The following is a 19121-nucleotide window of genomic DNA, read 5'->3' as shown; positions in this document are numbered from 1 at the left end:
TTTATATTGTAACAGAAGACTGCTACCTCACTTAATTTTTTGACAGAAGGCAACTTAATATGTACAAAAAATTAGAATTCTTGATACTTCTCTTCGGATTTCTTTGTTTATTAGAAAAACAGCTTGCAACAATTATACTCCTTAGAAGCGGCAACATTTATTCCTTTTTCCTGCAAAGCCCAACTATAATCATATTACTCTGAGCTGGGTTGACAAGGTCAAAATGTCCTGCTCTCTGGCAAGATTGCTAGTAACAACAGATAATGGTTATAAACGGATGTATTGCTGTGCAATATTATTACTAAAAGGGCAATATAAAAACATTCAACAGTAGGGGAGGTGATGGCATTGTGGTATTGTCACTGGACTAGTGATCCAGAGACCCAGGGTAATGCTCTGGGGACCTGGGTTTGAATCCTGCTACAGTAGATGGTGGAATTTGAACACAAAAAAATCTGGAATTAAAGTCTAATGATGACCACGGAACCATTGTCGATTGTTGTAAAAACCCATGTGGTTCACTAATGTCCTTTAGGGAAGAAATCTGCTCTCCTTGCCTGGTCTGTGACTCCAAACCCACAGCAATGTGGCAGACTCCTAAATGCCCTCTGAACAAGGGCAATTAGGGAATGGCAATAAATGCTGGCCTAGCATGAACAAATAAAAACAGGGCAATAACAACCCCATTGGTCATAAACTTATGCCTACAAAATAATCATTGCATCTCAATAGCAATTTGATTTGTGAAGATTGTGCAAAAGTGCAGGAATTATGAATTTTCTTCTTCTGGTGCATCAATCGACTTCTCCCCCACTTGCCCTGAGCATCACCTTGCTGCTTTTGTTAAAGGTGAGGTGGTGTGGGAAAGGCAAAGAGATGCTAAAATTGGGTCATTTCAGTTGACATGAAAAGGGTCAAGACCTCTTAATTCTGATGAATGAAATTAAGATTTGGAGGTAATAAGGTGCAGTTTTGTAGCATATAAATTCATAAACAAAATACTCTCCACTATGAGTTTTTTATATATATATATATATATATATATATATCAGTTTGCTGTAAAGGATAAGGAGTAAATGACAAGTTTACAATTATACATGAATAAATAATGGGCAGGTGAACTTGTAAAATTTTTGAATTATAATATTGATATAAAGACCAAGAAAGACCATCCTTGTAGGAATCCAAGAATTTGTAGGTTGCTCCAGCAACAAATAGGTAAGCATCAGTCCAGAACAGAAATTCATGAAAAGCTTCAAGAGAAATAACATCTGCACAATTATAATGCAAAGCTCCAAACCTAACCAACACCCATTAGAAAAAAAGCTGGTGTTAAAGCACTGCAACTCACTATTCATTTCTCAGTATTTCATACCTGATGGAGCAGAGTGTTGTTGGAAAGCCCTGGTGTTCCTGGGATCACACTGGGATGTTTTGAATGAACATTGTTTACCACAGGCGGTTTGGCAATCTTGTTTGATTTGTTACCACTGTTTATGGTACTTGAACCTGGTGAGCTCTTCCGCTTTTTCCCTTCCAGCTTGTCCAGTGGGGTGTGTGGATTGGAAAAGCCACCACGTAAATTTACAGTCTGCTCATTTGACTGATGAACAAACGGCCCGAGTGAAAGAGTGGAATCACTACTGTTCATAACCACACTCATTCGTTTAATCGATTCTGCAGGGATCCCCATTTGAAGCCCCTTTCCTGATTGGTCATGTTTGAGGCCTAAAGAGTTCATCTTGTTCGTACAATTTAGGCCAACATTGTGTGTGCTGCTATAAGATGAGGTGACAGATGAGTAGTAAGAGGTCCCCAAGCTCCCAGAATTCACACAATTTTTCTTCAGAGATTCTGTGGAATGAGTGGAAGAAGAATGCAGTGGCAGTGCAGAAATATTTTTTCTTTTCTTTCCAGAACTGCTGCTGTTACTGTTGCTACTGGTGTTGCTATTACTATTACTGCTGGTAGATGAAGGATCTTTAGGTTTAAAAGACTTGCTGGGTTTCACTTTTTGAGGTTTATTAAATACAGGTGAAGGAACCGAAGAAAGCCCAGAAGGCATCACAGAAGGTGAAGACACGTGTCTAGATTGCATACAATAAGCAGGGTCCATGACGCCCAAGGCAGCAGGGTGAGCATTTAGAGTAGTTGCATATGATAGCACAGATTTACTTTCAATGGGTGACATAAATGGAGAAGAAACTAACACCGGAGATGCCAATGAGGAGGACAATGATGTAGAGGAGATAAAACCTGCAGCACTAACACTGTAATGTGACAGTGTTGAGTTTGTGCCAGTGCTGTGTGGGTTTGACTGTGCTGATGTAGGGCTATCCACTGCAGGAGGGATTTTTCTGAAAGAAAAAAAAAATAAAATTATTTTGCTCAAGTACTAGTTATTACTTTTGAATAAAGGAAATGCAACTCGATCGTAAAAATATCAATTCAAAAATTTATTTCACATGCATTACTCGGAGGTCAAAACTACAGACTTTGAAAAAACCATGATATAATTCATCTACAAATAACTACCCAGTTAACAGCTATAATTGAAATTTAAATTTCACATTTGAGTATTGCTGAATAAAAGAGACATGCTTTCAAACTTTTTTGTCTTGCACTCATCATGACAGATACGTAAGAATACCAATTGTAAAGGGAACAACAATTTATACTGCATGAGAAGAGTGCTGATTGGTGGACTCTGATTGGTAGAGACGTTGCAATGGAAAATGCACTAGGGAACAGTTAACTGCCAAGCTTTTGTTTAAATTTGAACCAAGCAGGTCAACTCTGATTGGTCACAGCATTGCCATGGGAAATGAACCAGGGAATAGCTGTCCCCCAAGTTTTTCTTTAGTTGAAAAAGGCGCAATGCGTGGACATGCTTCTGTATGCAAAGGACAGGGCCGTGTGTGTAAACATATGTAGCTTTTAGCACACAGAAAGTGAGCCCAACTGATAATCTTAAAATGGTTGTCAGTGTAATTCTTAGCACAGTCAGGATTGTTTAGCAAGTGTTGTTCAATCACAGCTAATGTTGGACACGATGTTTTGACTTCTGCAACCACAGGCTTGTTAGGTAAGGTCAGTACCTTGCCTGTTGCAAACAGATGAGGAAGACGTGCTGACTGTACCCAACCGGCGCATGGTTGCAAAACTCAAAACAGTGTGTCCAACATTAAACAGGAGTCTGCGATTGGGCAACATTTACTAAACAATCTTGATTGTGCTAATAACACTGATACCAATTTAAGATCAGCAGTCGGGCTTACAGTGTGGCTCATTTACACGTTAGAAGCTACATATTCACACATAGGGCCCTGTCCTTTGCACCTTTTTGAACTAAAAAAAGCTCAGGAGAAAGCCATCCCTGGTTCATTCCCCATGGTAATGCCTTGACCAGAGTTGGCCTGCCTGGTTTGAATTTAAACAAAAACTTTAGCAGTTAACTACTCTCTGGTGCATTCTCCATGGCAACGTCTCTACCATTAGAGTCCATTTGCCAATCAACTAGCACACTCTTCTAATGCAATATGAATTGTTGCTCCCTTTACTGTTGGTATTCTTGCATATCTGTCCTGATGAATGCAAGACAAAAAGCTTCGACATTGTCTCTTTTTACAGCAATACTCAAGTTCTGTACTACCAAATTACCATCTTTGCATTTTTATTTAATTTTATATATATTCTATTAATAAATTCTTCAATTAAACAAGCTATAGTGGAATTTAACTTTACATTTTCAGAGTTTTTGTCTTTGTTTTACAAACCTGAATTAATTTCAAAATCACAGTTTCACACTCTCCCAACATTTGTACTATTGTCTCTAACCTCCTCCAGCTTCACAACCTTCCAAGATACATGTGCTCATCTAATTTTGACCTCTTGAGCATTACTCCACCATAGATGACTGTGTATTCAGCTGCCAAGGCCCTAATCTCTGGAATTCCCTCTCTGTACCTCATTTTCCTTGTTTAAGGCAGGCCTTAAAAACTACCTGAGAAAAAAGCAAAAAACTGTGGATGCTGGAAATCCAAAACAAAAATAAAAATACCTGGAAAAACTCAGCAGGTCTGGCAGCATCTGCAGAGAGGAATACAGTTAACGTTTTGAGTCCGTATGACTCTTCAAGAGAACTAAGTAAAAATAGAAAAGAGGTGAAATATAAGCTGGTTTGGGTGGGGGGTTGAGCTGGCTAGAGGGCCAGTGATAGGTGGAGATAGCCAAAAGATGTCATAGAGAAAAGGACAAAGAAGTGTTGAAGGTGGTGATATTATCTAAGGAATGTGCTAATTAAGGGTAGAAAGCAGGACAAGCAAGGTACAGATAGCTCTAGTGGGGTTGCGGTGAAGGGAAGGAATGCCGCCGGGGTGGGGGGGGTGAAGGGAATTCCGCAGGGATCGTTCCCTCCGGGACACCCTGGTCCACTCCTCCATCACCCCCTACACCTCAACCCCCTCCCACGGCACCTTCCCATGCAACCGCAAAAGGTGCAACACCTGCCCCTTTACTTCCCCTCTCCTCACCGTCCAAGGATCCAAACACTCCTTTCAATTGAAGCAGCATTTCACTTACACTTCCCTCAATTTAGTCTACTGCATTCGTTGCTTCCAGCGTGGTTTTCTCTACATTGGATACCAAACGCAGACTGGGTGACCGCTTTGCAGAACACCTTCAGTCGGTCCGCAAGCATTACCCAGACCTCCCTGTCGTTTGCCATTTCAACACTCCACCCTGCTCTCATGCCCACATGTCCGTCCTTGGCCTGCTGCATTGTTCCAGTGAAGCTCAACGCAAACTGGAGGAACAGCGCCTCATCTGCCAACTAGGCACCTTACAGCCTTCCAGACTGAATATCGACTTCAACAATTTTAGATCATGAGCTCTCTCCTCCATCCCCACCCCCTTTCCGATCCCCCCTTTTTTTCCAATAATTTATATAGATTTTTCTTTTCCCACCTATTTCCATTATTTTTAAATGTATTTCCATCCATTGTTTTATCTCTACCTTTTAGTCTTTTCCAATCCCTTCCCTTCACCCCACCCCCACTAGGGCTATCTGTACCTTGCTCATCCTTTCTACCCTTAATTAGCACATTCCTCAGATAATATCACCACCTTCAACACCGCTTTGTCCTTTTCTCTATGACATCTTTTGGCTATCTCCACTGGTTCTCTATCCAGCTCTACCCCCCCTTAAACCAGCTTATATTTCACCTCTTTTCTATTTTTACTTAGTTCCGTTGAAGAGTCATATGGAATTGAAACGTTAACCGTGTTCCGCTCCGCAGATGCTGCTAGACCTGCTGAGTTTTTCCAGGTATTTTTATTTTTTTCTTAAAAACTACCTCCTTGACCTAGTTTTTGGTCATCTGACCTAATATTCCCTTATGTACTATGGGGCATTTTTTGTTTGATAATGCTCCTGTGAAGCACTTCGGGTCATTTTATTAAGTTGAAGATGCTTTTTAAATACAAATTGCTGTTGAAAGATATTCCACCCTCAGCAACACCATTTTTCAGTTCATCCACCTGAAGATAGATTTAGTCAGCAGGTGGCTTATTCCACATTTTTTTGGATAGATTATCAGTTTAGGATGATTTGTGGCAGGAAATCATTAGCAGTGTTAAATAATAACTAAATATTTTTTAAAATTTAAAGTGTCAATCATTGCTCAGTAGTAGTGCTCGCCCCCTTTTCCTCTGAGTTAGAAGGTTGTGGGTTCGAGTCCACTGCAGAGACTCTCTCATATTATTGAACCTGATACTTAAGTGCATTACTGTGAGTGCACCGCATTATTGAAGGTTCAGTCTTTTAGCTGTGATGTTAAATCAACCTGCCCTCTCAGGTGAACCCAAAAGATCTCATGACATTTTATGAAGAGGAGCAGGGGAGTTTGTTCTGGTGCCCTGAGCAACATTTATCCCTGAGTCAACACAATAGAAACAAAATAACTGGTCGTTACTGCATTTCTGTATGTGGGACCATGCTGCACACAAATTGCCTGCCCCATTGCCCAACATTACAATATTGACTACAAACTGTGAAGTGTTTTGTTATGTCCTGAGCTCATGAAAGGTGCTACATAATTGCAAGTTCTTAAAATGAAAGACCTCAACCATTTGTTTTATACTTACTTCCACATCTGTGAATTAAGATGTTTTTCAACCATAGAGCTAAGTGCACACCGAAAGCGGTCCCATCGCCTGTCAAAGACAAAGCAGCCTCGGCCAACCTGCCGACTTCCAAAGGTGCAAAGCTAATTTAAAACAGAAATGAGGAGGAAAAATTCTGCCCATTAATCTCAAAAAATGCATGAATTGGAAATAATTTATATTGTTGATTGTGTATAATACAACTGTAATTACAACACTCAGAGAAAAATACTATGCTTAATATAATTTATCTGAGCCAAGCATTTCTGCTTTGGGCGCAGTGATTTGGGTACAAATTAAGCCTAAAACTGTGCTAGTTTTGAGAAGTTCTTTCTTCACCCAGAGTTTCTACTCAAACTCATCTGCATATCACCAAAAGTAAAATTTGCCATCAGTACAATCAGCCAGTGTTTTAAAAGTTTTCATTAAAAAACATGGCTTACAAAATATTTTGTTAGTGATAAATTCATTTTCAGCGGTATTAATCAAACTGCATTGAGTCATCATAAAAAATAAGCATCTTTAATCACAGTGTCAATTCTTCAGCTGAGTTACCCAATTTTAAAATACTAAAAATGGCTTTAAAGGAACATAGCAAATTTGTTAGTTATACTGGGGTATAATAATCATGGTCATAGTAATTATATGTAAAACATTTAAATTTAAAAACAGTTTTAAAACAAAAGAATGAGCTTAAATTTTACAGCCACCTTGAAGGCCTGCAAATGGGCCAGTAATTAGCGGCAACTCCCGATAGTGATGAATTCATCCTGTGTACATGGCCAGTTTTGTGGATGGGCAAGCTTTTAGCAATTTTTTTCAAACCAGTAATTTTTTTTTGTAGTAGATATGACAAGTTATGGAGAATAATGCTAAGTTGATTCCACAATGTTTGTTTAAAAAATTAGCAAAATCTGCACAGTTGATACATCAGAATAAACTTTTGAATTTCACTAAAAATTTGTTAAACTTACAGCTGCTGGTCTAGGGTGATGTCCAGAATAATGGCAGTCTAGTTTTTCTGCAGATTCCTCTTTCTCATCACATTCTCCCTCATCACTAGACAACCTGGATGCTGAGTCTGGTCCTACTAGTGAGGGGTGAGATTCATATACTGATGCTGCGTCAGTAACGGTATTGCCACTGTGCTGTAATGTACAACTGGCAGGCCTTAAAAAAAAGTCACAAAGTCAATTAATGATCATTGTTGGAATCATGGATCCTCTCCAATATGCCATGAGCACTTTTGTGAGAAGTAGAATAAGTGGCATGGAAACATGGATCATCAGTTTGACAGGGTTACACTCTGAGGATTTATCGCATTCAATGCCTTTCAATTACATAGTATTATATTCCTCAAACGTATCTGCACCAACTACTATACTGTAATTGGAGTGCTGGTTGTGTTTATGTATTTATGGTGAAAAAAAGAAACTGCCACTAAACTCAACTAATTTTGCCACATTTCGCAAAACTAAAACATCAAAGTGATCTTTTGTTTGATGAGCATGTCTTAAAGAAATCAGCAAGATTCCTAGAATGAGAACAAGAGGTCATTTTGTTCTTAAATTTAAAGGTCAAAATTCCATGCTATTGAACACCTCTTTACTGTACATGCATAATCAAAATGCTTCAAATGTTAAAGGATAGTAGTTTACCAGAATGTTGGAACAAGGGAATATTTAATTAATGCCAATTAAATTTAATGACATGAGATATTTCATATCTTCACCCCGTTCTAGTGCCAAGTATAAGATTCTTAAATGCAATTCTTATGCAGTCTGTCGGTTCATTGGCACCTGAATTTATGCTGTGCAATATTCCTCCTCTCCCACTATTTATATAGTTACCTTTAACTGGGAAAACAAGGCAGATAACTTCCAAAGTAGAGAGATTTGGGCATTTGGTATTTCCATTTAATATACTGCCTGTTGGTGTTTTATAACAAAGTGTCCAACGATGTGCTTATCACAAGAGTCATCATGACCACCACCTGTATGCTCCTCAGGACAAGATGTTCTTTGTTTGAAAATAGGCAAAAAAAAGCTTCCTATGATTTTATTTACACAGCTATTTCCACTAAGCCATGATGCATTCGTGTTAAGTGAAATTGAAGGCAACAATGAATCATTGAACATCTCAAATTATATTTTGTAAACAACTATGAATGTGTTACAATCCTTGAATCGATAAAGATTTTGAATGTGAATGAGTCTGGAGAATCAGGATGGCAGAAGGGAATGTTATCAACTAGAGTTTCAAGATTCAATCAATTCTGAAGATCAAGTCCATTCCAACTTGGAAATGTTGAGAAACAAGTTATTAATGACCATATTTTTCTTTAATGCATAATAGGGAAATATATTTAGCACAGATTCTGTGCACAATAAAATTCATTAGATTGAAAACCAAAAGGAAGATGATTCAGAAATAAAAAGCCCCATGCTAGAACAACTATATTTGCTGTATTAGCACATTTCAATAGTATGAAAATTCAAATATCTGGAGTTCTGGTACTATTCTTCACAATACTGCACTGTGACTGGCTGGTTGGCAGGCAGAAAATACAATTTCAACAGTGCAAGTTCTAAATTTCAAGTTTCTATTTCCACCTTCATCACAAAGACTCTGCTCTAGTTGCAAGCTACACTTCTGTGCTGTACACCATCCAAATTGGGAGTGCCAGCTCTGGTAAGATATATCCCTGCAGGTTTCATTACATGATCTCCAACTCCAACCACACCTCATCCAAATAATCCTTTGTGCCGTCTCCAATATACTTATAATTAACCAATAAAAGTTTTCGCAAACATTTAAACATTCCTCCAACCTTTCTCAGTGCTCAATTTTTCTCCCAGGTTACTTATGGAAATGAGAAAGAGATTAATCCTTAATTCCTGCAGACTTTAAGACAATGCTGCATGGTTGGTAACTAATTCTAATACCCGGCTACATTCACAATCTTGAGCAGCAGGCAGCAATGAGATCGAATGGCTGGATTTCAGCTGCATTAGTCACAATGCTCCAGAATTTCCAGTTTTATTGCTTGTCCTATTTAAAAATTTATGCCCCAATAACGTCTTACAATTGTCACAAAAAGCTGAAGCTTCCATTGGCTTTACCCAAATATGCTTCACAAATTATTTAAGAGAGTCGCATTCAAATTAAAAAGTCACATTACCTTGGAAGACTTGAATTGTGAAGTTTGGTTTTGCCAGACACTGTCTGTTTTACATCCGATGTAATATTTCCATGGGAATTCTGATGCAATTCCTGGGAAGCCTTAGATGGTGAGGGATGTGATTCCCTGAGAAGGGGTGCCTGGTGATGATGCTCAGAGATTCGATGAGATTCTTTTTCCCTGGGTTTGTTTTTGTGCTCAGCCAACAAAAGGTCAAAATGTTTCCTACGACCTGGTACTGCTCTCCGTTGGCTCAAGGAATGTGTCTGAATGTTTCCAAAAATACATGAATGCAGGCATTACAAAAATATTTGCCTTAACATTTCCTTTAAATAATAACAATACATAGCCCTTAGATTTTTTTTTTAATCAAGACATTTTGGAAATATTGAACACAATGAAATTTACATAAATTGTTTATTTTTGTAATGAATTATATATAAAGCATTGCTATTAGAAATGAGCTGACAAATATCCAATACGTTATTAAATGTGCAAAATCGAACTAAATAAGCAAATCCTTTGCTGTGTACAAACAATAACAAACATCTTTTCAAATTATCTACTTGTGGAATTGTTTTCCCTCAGGATTTCAATTCAATTTATCTGCCACATATCTTAAGGTCGTGGGAGGAAAAAGTTGCTTGAGTAGTAGATTTCGAAATCCTCTTGTCAGACTCTCTAGTTCTTTGTTCTCCCAGCCAGACCTCAGCTGCTACTTTATAAAATCAAGTGACAGCTTGTATAAAACTTCACTAATGAAATCAGCTGAATTGTATTTTCTGAAATTATGATTAATTAGTGGCAAAGTAATTCTGTTCTTACAATAGTGACCACACAAATCAAACCATCATGAAGCCTTAGCAAGAAAACAGCACAGATCAACAGTAACCTACCTTGCATGTCAAAGATCTTGTACATGGTTTCTTGGTTTCAGGATCGACAACACCACAGTGTCTGTTCGGGTCAAACTCCCGTTCTAGCATAAGATGGAAAATGTTACATGTGTATTACAGAACACACTGCTGTTTTTCTATCTTTGTCTAGCTAATGGAGAACCATTGTTTACAAAATAAAAACAGGTAGCAAAAATCTGCTGCCAACCTGACATTCTAAGATTAATTTTCCCACAAATACTTTGCTGACAAGTGGAATCTGTGACACACGCACACACAAAATTTGCCTCCTGCTTCTCATGCTACCTGAAACAGCAAATGGTTCCCTCTCCTCAGGCACTGTCCCCTTCCCTCCCAAAACTTATTTCCGTCCTCATCAAAACACACCCCTATTGACCTCGACAATCAAAAAATCCACCCTTAACTCTTCTATTCAGTTGTGATCATGTCAAACAAGTGCTTTTCAGTGATCTATCATAAAGTTGGAGAATGAACATGTGGCTGGTGCAGTATTCAGTAGCCAGTATATGAAGTGTTACATCATTGTTTAGCTGGATGATGGGCAGAACGGGAAGCATTTCAGATTTTACAGGAAGTGAGGTTAGCTTACAACAGTGACTGGTGATTGTTAACCAGAAAGCACGTCTAGTGCAAAACCCGATAATGTTGACAGAGGCTCATTGTTACAATAATGTCTGCTCTACCAGAACCAGTTAATTCAGCACATGTTGGGGATCAAACTTTCCTGAATAGCTCAACACTGCAATGGTTAGTGCACTGAGCTATCAGAGCTCACTATAGATTTATTTGAAAAACTTTGGGCATTTTTAATAGGTTATGTATGATAACTGAAGAGCCTAATTAAAAGAAACATGAAAGACTTGCACCTACGTAACTTATGCATTCTACACATTTTCAACCTTGTAAAAATTTTAATTAAGCTGTCAGAATTTCAAGAATCAAAAGAAATTTGTAGTTTCCAGGCAAACTCCATTTTGCTAATACAAAGCAGTGTGTGTAACCAGTAGTCAAAAGAAAAGGAACTGTATGCTCTCAATGTAGACAGTGGGAGAACGAAATGCCTTGCCAGCTCTGCAGTAATGAAACCCAGAGAAGTATATATTCCCTATCCAAGAGCAAGTATGTGACCCATTTCCAAGCGTTCTCTAATGCTACTCTTGATCTTGCCACCTAAAAATTGCATAAAAGAGTTTTGGGTAATTAAAAAAAAAATTCATTCATGGGATGTGGGCATTGCTGGCTAGGCCAGTATTTATTGCCCATCTCTAGTTGCCCTTGAGAAGGTGGTGGTGAGCTGCCTTCTTGAACCGCTGCAGTCTATGTGGTGTGGGCACATCCACAGTGCTGTTAAAAAGGGAGTTCCAGGAATTTGACCTAGTGACAGTGAAGGAACTGCGACATGTTTCCAAGTTAGAATGGTAAGTGACCTGCAGGGGAACTTCCAGGCGGTGGTGTTCCCATCTATCTGCTGCCCTTGTCCTTCTAGATGGTAGTGGTCGTGGGTTTGGCAGATGCTGTCTAAAGAGCCTTGGTGAATTCCCGCAGCACACCTTGTAGATGATACACACTACTGCTACTGTGCGTCGGTGGTGGAGGGAGTGAATGTTTGTGGATGGGGTGCCAATCAAGCGGGCTGCTTTATCCTGGGCGGTGTCATGCTTCTTCAGTGTTGTGGGAGCTGCATTCATTCAGGCAAGTGGGGAGTATTCCATCACACCCCTGACTTGTGATTTGTAGATGGAGGACAGGCTTTGGGGAGTCAAGAGGTGAGTTACACGTCGCACGATTCCTAGCCTCTGATCTGCTCTTGTAGCCACAGTATTAATACGTCTAGTCCAGTTCAGTCGATGGTAACCCACAGAATGTTGATAGTGGGGGGGGATTCAGTGATGAATGCCGTTGAACGTCAAGAGGCGATGGTTAGATTCTCTCTTGTTGGAGGTGGTCATTGCCTGGCACTTTTGTGGCACGAATGTTGTTTGCCACTTGTCAGCCCAAGCCTGGATATTGCCCAGGTCTTGCTGCATTTAGACATGGACTGCTGCAGTATCTGAGTCGTCGCAAATGATGTTGAACATTGTGTTGAACATTATCCTACTTCTGACCTTATGATGGAAGGAAGGTCATTGATGAAGCAGCTGGAGATGGTTGGGCCTAGGATGAACTCCTGCAGTGGTGTCCTGGAACAGAGATGATTGACCTCCAACAACAACCACAACCATCTTCCTTTGTGTCGGGTATGATTCCAACCAGTGGAGAGTTTCCCCCGATTCCCATGGACTCCAGTTTTGCTAGGATTCCTTGATGCAACAATTGGTCAAATGCAGACTTGGTGTCAAGGGCAGTCACTCTCACCTCGGGAATTCAGCTCTTTTTGTTCATGTTTGAACCAAGGTTGTAATGAAGTCAGGAGCTGAGTGGTCCTGGTGGAACCCAAACTGGGTGACAGTGAGCAGGTTATTGCTAAGCAAGTGCTGCTTGATAGTACTGTTGATGACCCCTTCCATTACTTTACTGATGGAGAGTAGACTGATGGGGCGGTAATTGGCTGGGTTGGATTTGTTCTGATTTTTGTGTACAGGACATTCCTAGGCAATTTTCCACATTTTCGGGTAGATGCTAGTGTTGTAACTGTACTGGAACAGCTTGGCTAGGGGTGCAACAAGTTCTGGAGCACAAGTCTTCAGCACTATTGTTGGAATATTGTCAGGCCCCATAGCCTTTGCACTATCCAGTGCCTTCAGCCATTTCTAGATGTCACGTGGAGCAAATCGAATTGGCTGAAGACTGGCATCTGTGACTTCCAGAGGAGTCAGATAGATCATCCACTCAGCAATCCTGGCTGAGCACTGATGTACTGGGCTCCCCATCATTGAGGATGGGGATATTTGTGGAGCCTCCTCCTCCAGTGAGTTGTTTAATTGACCACCACCATTCACGACTGGATGTGGCAGGGCTGCAGAGTTCAGATCTGATCCGTTGGTTGTGGGATTGCTTAGCCGTGTCTTGTCTATCACTTGCTGCTTATGCAAGTAGTCCTGTGTTATAGCTTCACTAGTTTACACCTCATTTTTAGGTATGCCTGATGCTGCTCCTGACATGCCTTCCTGCACTCTTCATTGAACCAGGGTTGATACCCTGGCTAATGGTAGAGCAGGGAATATGCCAGGCCATGAGGTTACAGATTTTGTTCGAGTACAATTCTGCTGTTGCTGATGGCCCACTGCACCTCCTGGATGCCCATTCTTGAGTTGCTAGGTCTGTTCAAAATCCATCCCATTTAGCACATTGGTAGTGCCACACATGATGGAGGGTATCCTCAATGTGAAGACGGGGCCTCATCCCAACATCTGTGTGATGGGTGCTCCTATCGATACCGTCATGGACAGATGCATCTGTGGCAGGCAGGTTGGTGAGGATGAGGTCAAGTATCTTCTCCCCTCCTGTTGGTTCCCTCACCACCTGCTGTAGACCCAGTCTAACAGCTATGTCCTTTAGGACTTGGCCAGCTCAGTCAGTAGTGCTACTACTGAGCCACTCTTGGTGATGGACATTGAAGTCCCTCACCCAGAGTACATTACTCCCAGAATTTCCCTTCTTCCCTTGGAATACCTGCATTCTATTCTGCACCTTCTTAACATCAGAATCACCCAGAGTATCATAAGGATAGGATTCTATGAAATCATCTGATTTACCCAGAATCTTGACTTTTTTTTTATACAGCTTTTAAGATGGTTATACCTTCCATTCTGATTTCCTGTTAACCTATACTTCCTTTCACATGATATTCAAACCATCCAACTAGGCTTCTTACCTACCAAATTTAGAGACCATTGCTAGTCTATGATGTTAAGTCATACACCCTTCACCCTTTTAGAACTTTAATGTACAGCCTAGACTCAGCTATATTTTCTTAATGTTGATACCTCTCCTAACCTAACTGACAGGTTATTCCAGACACTATGCAAAGAATTTTGCTTGAATATCCAATTTTGAGCACATCACTAAATTAAAAACTTATATTGTCTGATCCTACTGGCATGCAATGGAGAACTAATATTCCGCCTTTAGCACATTGAGCCTATTTACATTTTCTGAACTTAATCACATTCTCCAGACTGTGATAATTGAGGTTTGCCAATATGTCCTCTTGACACACTGTGTTCTTTACTAGAGGTTTGTAATATAGTAACAATATTGCTTCCATTCTGCTCCACATTTATTTATTTTCCAAAAGCCTCTGCTAATTACTACGGTGGCACATTAAAGTTAAAAGTAATTGATGATTCACAATATATTTACCCATATCAGGAAGGGAGGCTGCCTGTTTTACCATTGCTAACCTATTTTTGGACCTGGAAAAATTTATTAATTTTGCTTTCAACTTCCACCCCTCCATCATTTTCACATGGTCCATCTCTGACACTTCCCTTCCCTTCCTTGACCTCTCTGTCTAAATTTCTGGTGATAGACTGCCCACCAATATCCATTACAAGCCTACCGACTCCCACAGCTACCTCGACTACAGCTCCTCACACCCCACTTCCTGTAAGGACTTCATCCCATTCTCTCAGTTCCTTCGCCTTCGTCGCACCTATTCTGATGATGCCACTTTCAAAAACAGTTCCTCTGACATGTCCTCCTTCTTCCTTAAACGAGGTTTTCCACCCACGGTGGTTGACAGGGCCCTCAACCATGTCCAGCCCATCTCCCACGCATCCACCCTCACACCTTCTTCTCCCTCCCAGAAACATGATAGTGTCCCCCTTGTCCTCACTTATCACCCCACCAGCCTCCGCGTTCAAAGGATCATCCTCCGCCACTTCCGCCAACTCCAGCATGATGCCAGCGCCAAACACATCTTCCCTTCACCCCCCTGGCAGCGTTCCACAGGGATCATTCCCTCCGGGACACATTGGTCCACTCCTCCATCACCCCCTACACCTCAACCCCCTTCCTATGCAACCACAGAAGGTGCAACACCTGCCCCTTTACTTGCCCTCTCCTCACTGTCCAAGGGCCCAAACACTCCTTTTAAGTGAAGCAGCATTTCACTTGCACTTCCCTCAACTTAGTCTACTGCATTCGTTGCTCCCAATGCGGTTTCCTCTACATTGGAGAGACCAAATGCAGACTGGGTGACCGCTTTGCAGAACACCTTCGGTCTGTTCGCAAGCATGACCCAGACCTCCCTGTCGCTTGCCATTTCAACACTCCACCCTGCTCTCATGACCACATATCCATCCTTGGCCTGCCGCATTGTTCCAGTGAAGCTCAAAGCAAACTGGAGGAACAGCACCTCATCTTCCGACGAGGTACTTTACAGCCTTCCGGACTGAATATTGAGTTCAACAATTTTAGATCATGAGCTCTCTCCTCCATCCCCATCCCCTTTCCGATTTTCCCCCTCCTTTTTGTTTTTTCCAATAATTTATATAGATTTTTCTCTTCCCACCTATTTCCATTATTTTTAAGTGTATTTCCATCCATTGTTTTATGTCTACCTTTTAGCCTATTTCGATCCCTTCCCCCCACCCCACACCCACTAGGGCTATCTGTATCTTGCTCGTCCTGCTTTCTACCCTTAATTAGCACATTCCTTTAGATAATATCACCACCTTCAACACCTCTTTGTCCTTTTGTCTGTGACATCTTTTGGTTATCTCCACCTATCACTGGTCCTATATCCAGCTCTTCTTGTCTCAGCCGCCCCCACCCCCACCCCAAAAACCAGCTTATATTTCACCTCTCTTCTATATTTATTTAGTTCTGTTGAAGAGTCATTCGGACTTGAACCGTTAACTGTGCTCCTCTCCACAGATGCTGCCAGACCTGCTGAGTTTTTCCAGGTATTTTTGTTTTTGTTTTGTTCTATATTCCACATACATCTGCTCTGCACAATTAGTGTTAATAAATGCAAAGAACTGCATTTGAGTCATAGGAAAGCTGCATATGGTTTGGCTGACCATCCCTGTAGTAGGGAATATTACCATTTACTTTACCAACAATATCTTCAAAAATGTTAAGAAAGTATTTCCAGATAATGATCTTTTTCTGTTTTATAAACAACATACTGACAAATAAAACAAATACATTGGAAAAAATGATAGGGTTGAGATATTTAATTCTTGGCTGTCCTCTGCAACTTCTAATGCAGTTTTCAGCTAATGAGTTTTAAAGCATAATCACTGATATCTGAAAAACATTCTGGCAGTTCCACTGTACCATAAAAGTCTATTAGGACTCACCTGACAGTCGCTTATGGGAAGAGGACTTCTTGATATTTTTAGCATCTTCAAGTTTCTTTTCTGAGGATGAAGGAGTTGACAGAAGATTTTTACCATTGGGTATCTGTCCAGTGGAGGGCAGGGGTGCCTTTGGTATTGTAGGACAATTAAGGCCAGTTTTTACTGAAGCATTCACAGTGGTGGAATTAATGGGAACTGGCATCATTTTCAATGATGTGCCATCAATCTTCACATTAGGATGCATCTTCTCTGGTTTAACCACTGAAGTCATGCTGCAGAATATGATGATTTCTTTTTAAAAATAGAACACACTGCATATTTTAAACTTCAATTTAAAATAAAAAGAATAAGATAACCCACTCCTCCACTATTTCTGTTCAAAATTATATAGATCCTGAACTAGAACTCTCCTTATACAAATATGTTTACTTATACTTAAAAATACTTACTGTGTGCTAACCTCTTAACCAAAGTCACCACCGCATAAATGTTCAGTGACTAAGGGATATGCTGTCTCAGCCAGGAAACAGTTTGGCCTGACAACTTTTAAAGATTGTTATCTACTTAAAACAAATATTGAGATAATAATTTTACCTTTGTATTTTAGGATAGGAATGTACAAATCCACTTCCCTTTTGAACCACTTGCCACCCCAACCCTATCTACCTTCAGTGGTATCTTGGGCAATATATCCTTTGCAACCAAGAGAGTACATCAGGCAGTCTGGCTACTAACACTGCTAACCTGGTAAAGATTCCCCAACTGATTTTTCCCCCACTCTATATGGAGATTGTCACGAAATCATAATAGTTCTCGTAATATTGTGATTTATTGTAAAAGCAGGTTAACAGTGGGGTTTGGATAGTTTGTGTGTGTGTGTTGCGGTTGGTGAGGCGGGGGGGGAATTAATTGAATTGGAGACAGCTGGTCTGGAGGCTTTAACTTATCAAAAGAAGCTAGGTTTGAAATGTTAAATATGTAAACATGGCTGCAGTCTTAGAATGTGAGTTGAGGAAAATTTGCATTTTTAAATAAATCAGGGTAGTTTGAATTTCAAAGAGATGGTAGGATGTTACACCTAGCCAGGGGAGCTAGGCCACACAATGTGTTTATTTTTCCTCAAAGGTTACTGATAATAATAGCTCAATGAAAATATTACGAGAAAGGTAAAGTTCCAAAGACATATGGGAACAACTGGATTTACATTGCATGTATAAAAGGAGAATGAGGCTACAGGAAAGGCATTAAGCCTGCTATCTACAGAAACTGAAGCTGGGAAAAGCCACTTTGAATTCAGGGTATTGTATTGACCTGTCTGGATCTGTTTATAACTTTTTTTTAAACCATTGCCTTAACAGGGGTGTAACTGGAAGCCAGATTAATTAGGAGTTTTACAAGTTACTATAGTAGTAATTTGTAGACCTATGCATGTGCTTGAAATCTTTCCTTTTGTTAATAAATGTTTAATTTGGTCTTCTAAAAAATCTCTTTAGTCTTGATGGACTTATTACTTCTGAATTCAGGGCACATATCATGAAATAAAATACAAATTGCAAAATTGCTGTGACCTCATGATCTAGCTTCCCTCATGGATTTGATCTGCCTGGCACACATCATCTGCCTCATCATAACAGATACCGTGCGTTGCTATCAGTACAGAGTAGCAAATGATAATGGAAAAGAACTTGGAAAAATAGAAGAAATAAAACCCAGAATTAATACTTAACTGCCAAAACTATTACAACTTACTGGTTTTCAGGAAACTCGAGTATGGACAATGACTCTTGAAATCTAAATAATTACTGGGAATCCCTGTACAATATTAACAATGCATGTATACACAGCTTTAAAAAGACAAGCACTTAGCATAGTTAACAAGATTAATTTGGTACTCAATCTTTTTATCAAGAGCCACAATCACAATGAAGGCCAATCATAGGAATGCTCTAACATTGTATCCCACAGTAATATACATGAGGGTGTGCTCTTGATTAGTTTATGTTGTAGTGTGAAGGTTAGACTTCTCTTATGAAATAGTGGTGAGGTGGTGAGCACTCCAGTCACTAACACATCGGTCCTAGCTGCTGGGTATAGAGAGGCACTGCTGGATACCTAGGCCAAGTCTCCACTCCATCTTGAGAAAATACAGTGTGTAATATGATAGAGAAAAGGCTGAACAGGGAGGGAAAGAAAAGGCTAGAAAGATGGAGCATTTACTTTCCTTCTGCTGCATTCTGAAGTCTTCCCTTCTCTCATTTCTCTCATTTTTTTCTGTTCCCTCTTCCACTTCCCTCCCCAATCCAATTTTCTATCTCTGGGCCACTCAAAAACATCAAGAAGCAGGGACCTCCCTGTCTCAAAACTACTGATTTAAAACTGCAGGTCCTGAAGACAAGTGCTGGGATAGCTCCATGTCAGTAACATCCCCTGGCTTTTTACTACTTGAAAGCATAACAAAGATAAAGCTGAATCCCAACTCTGGGAGCACCTCAAATGAGGCATGAAAAATATGATGATATATTTGATAAAGAACACAACGTATATAAAAATCATGTAATCTCTATTATCTCTGAGAAAAAGAGAGGATGTAGCGTGGAACACTTCCAACAATGT

General features: G+C 40.1%; 1 protein-coding gene across 3 annotated transcripts in view; it reads right to left on the bottom strand.

Moving 5' to 3' along the window:
- Positions 1 to 19121, bottom strand: part of LOC121280301 (ataxin-7) — a 136620-nt gene that overhangs the window by 3355 nt on the left and 114144 nt on the right. For all 3 annotated transcript variants that reach the window (XM_041192161.1, XM_041192159.1, XM_041192160.1), the window contains 6 exons: positions 16509 to 16780; positions 10240 to 10322; positions 9344 to 9609; positions 7137 to 7332; positions 6145 to 6266; positions 1376 to 2357 (listed from right to left, as the gene is read on the bottom strand). In XM_041192161.1, the coding sequence (XP_041048095.1) occupies positions 1376 to 2357; positions 6145 to 6266; positions 7137 to 7332; positions 9344 to 9609; positions 10240 to 10322; positions 16509 to 16780 (1921 nt within the window). The remainder of the gene's footprint in view (positions 1 to 1375; positions 2358 to 6144; positions 6267 to 7136; positions 7333 to 9343; positions 9610 to 10239; positions 10323 to 16508; positions 16781 to 19121) is intronic.

Source organism: Carcharodon carcharias, chromosome 7, assembly GCF_017639515.1.
Source record: "Carcharodon carcharias isolate sCarCar2 chromosome 7, sCarCar2.pri, whole genome shotgun sequence".
NCBI classification, from domain to species: domain Eukaryota; kingdom Metazoa; phylum Chordata; class Chondrichthyes; order Lamniformes; family Lamnidae; genus Carcharodon; species Carcharodon carcharias.
This window is presented reverse-complemented; position numbering and strand designations above follow the sequence as displayed.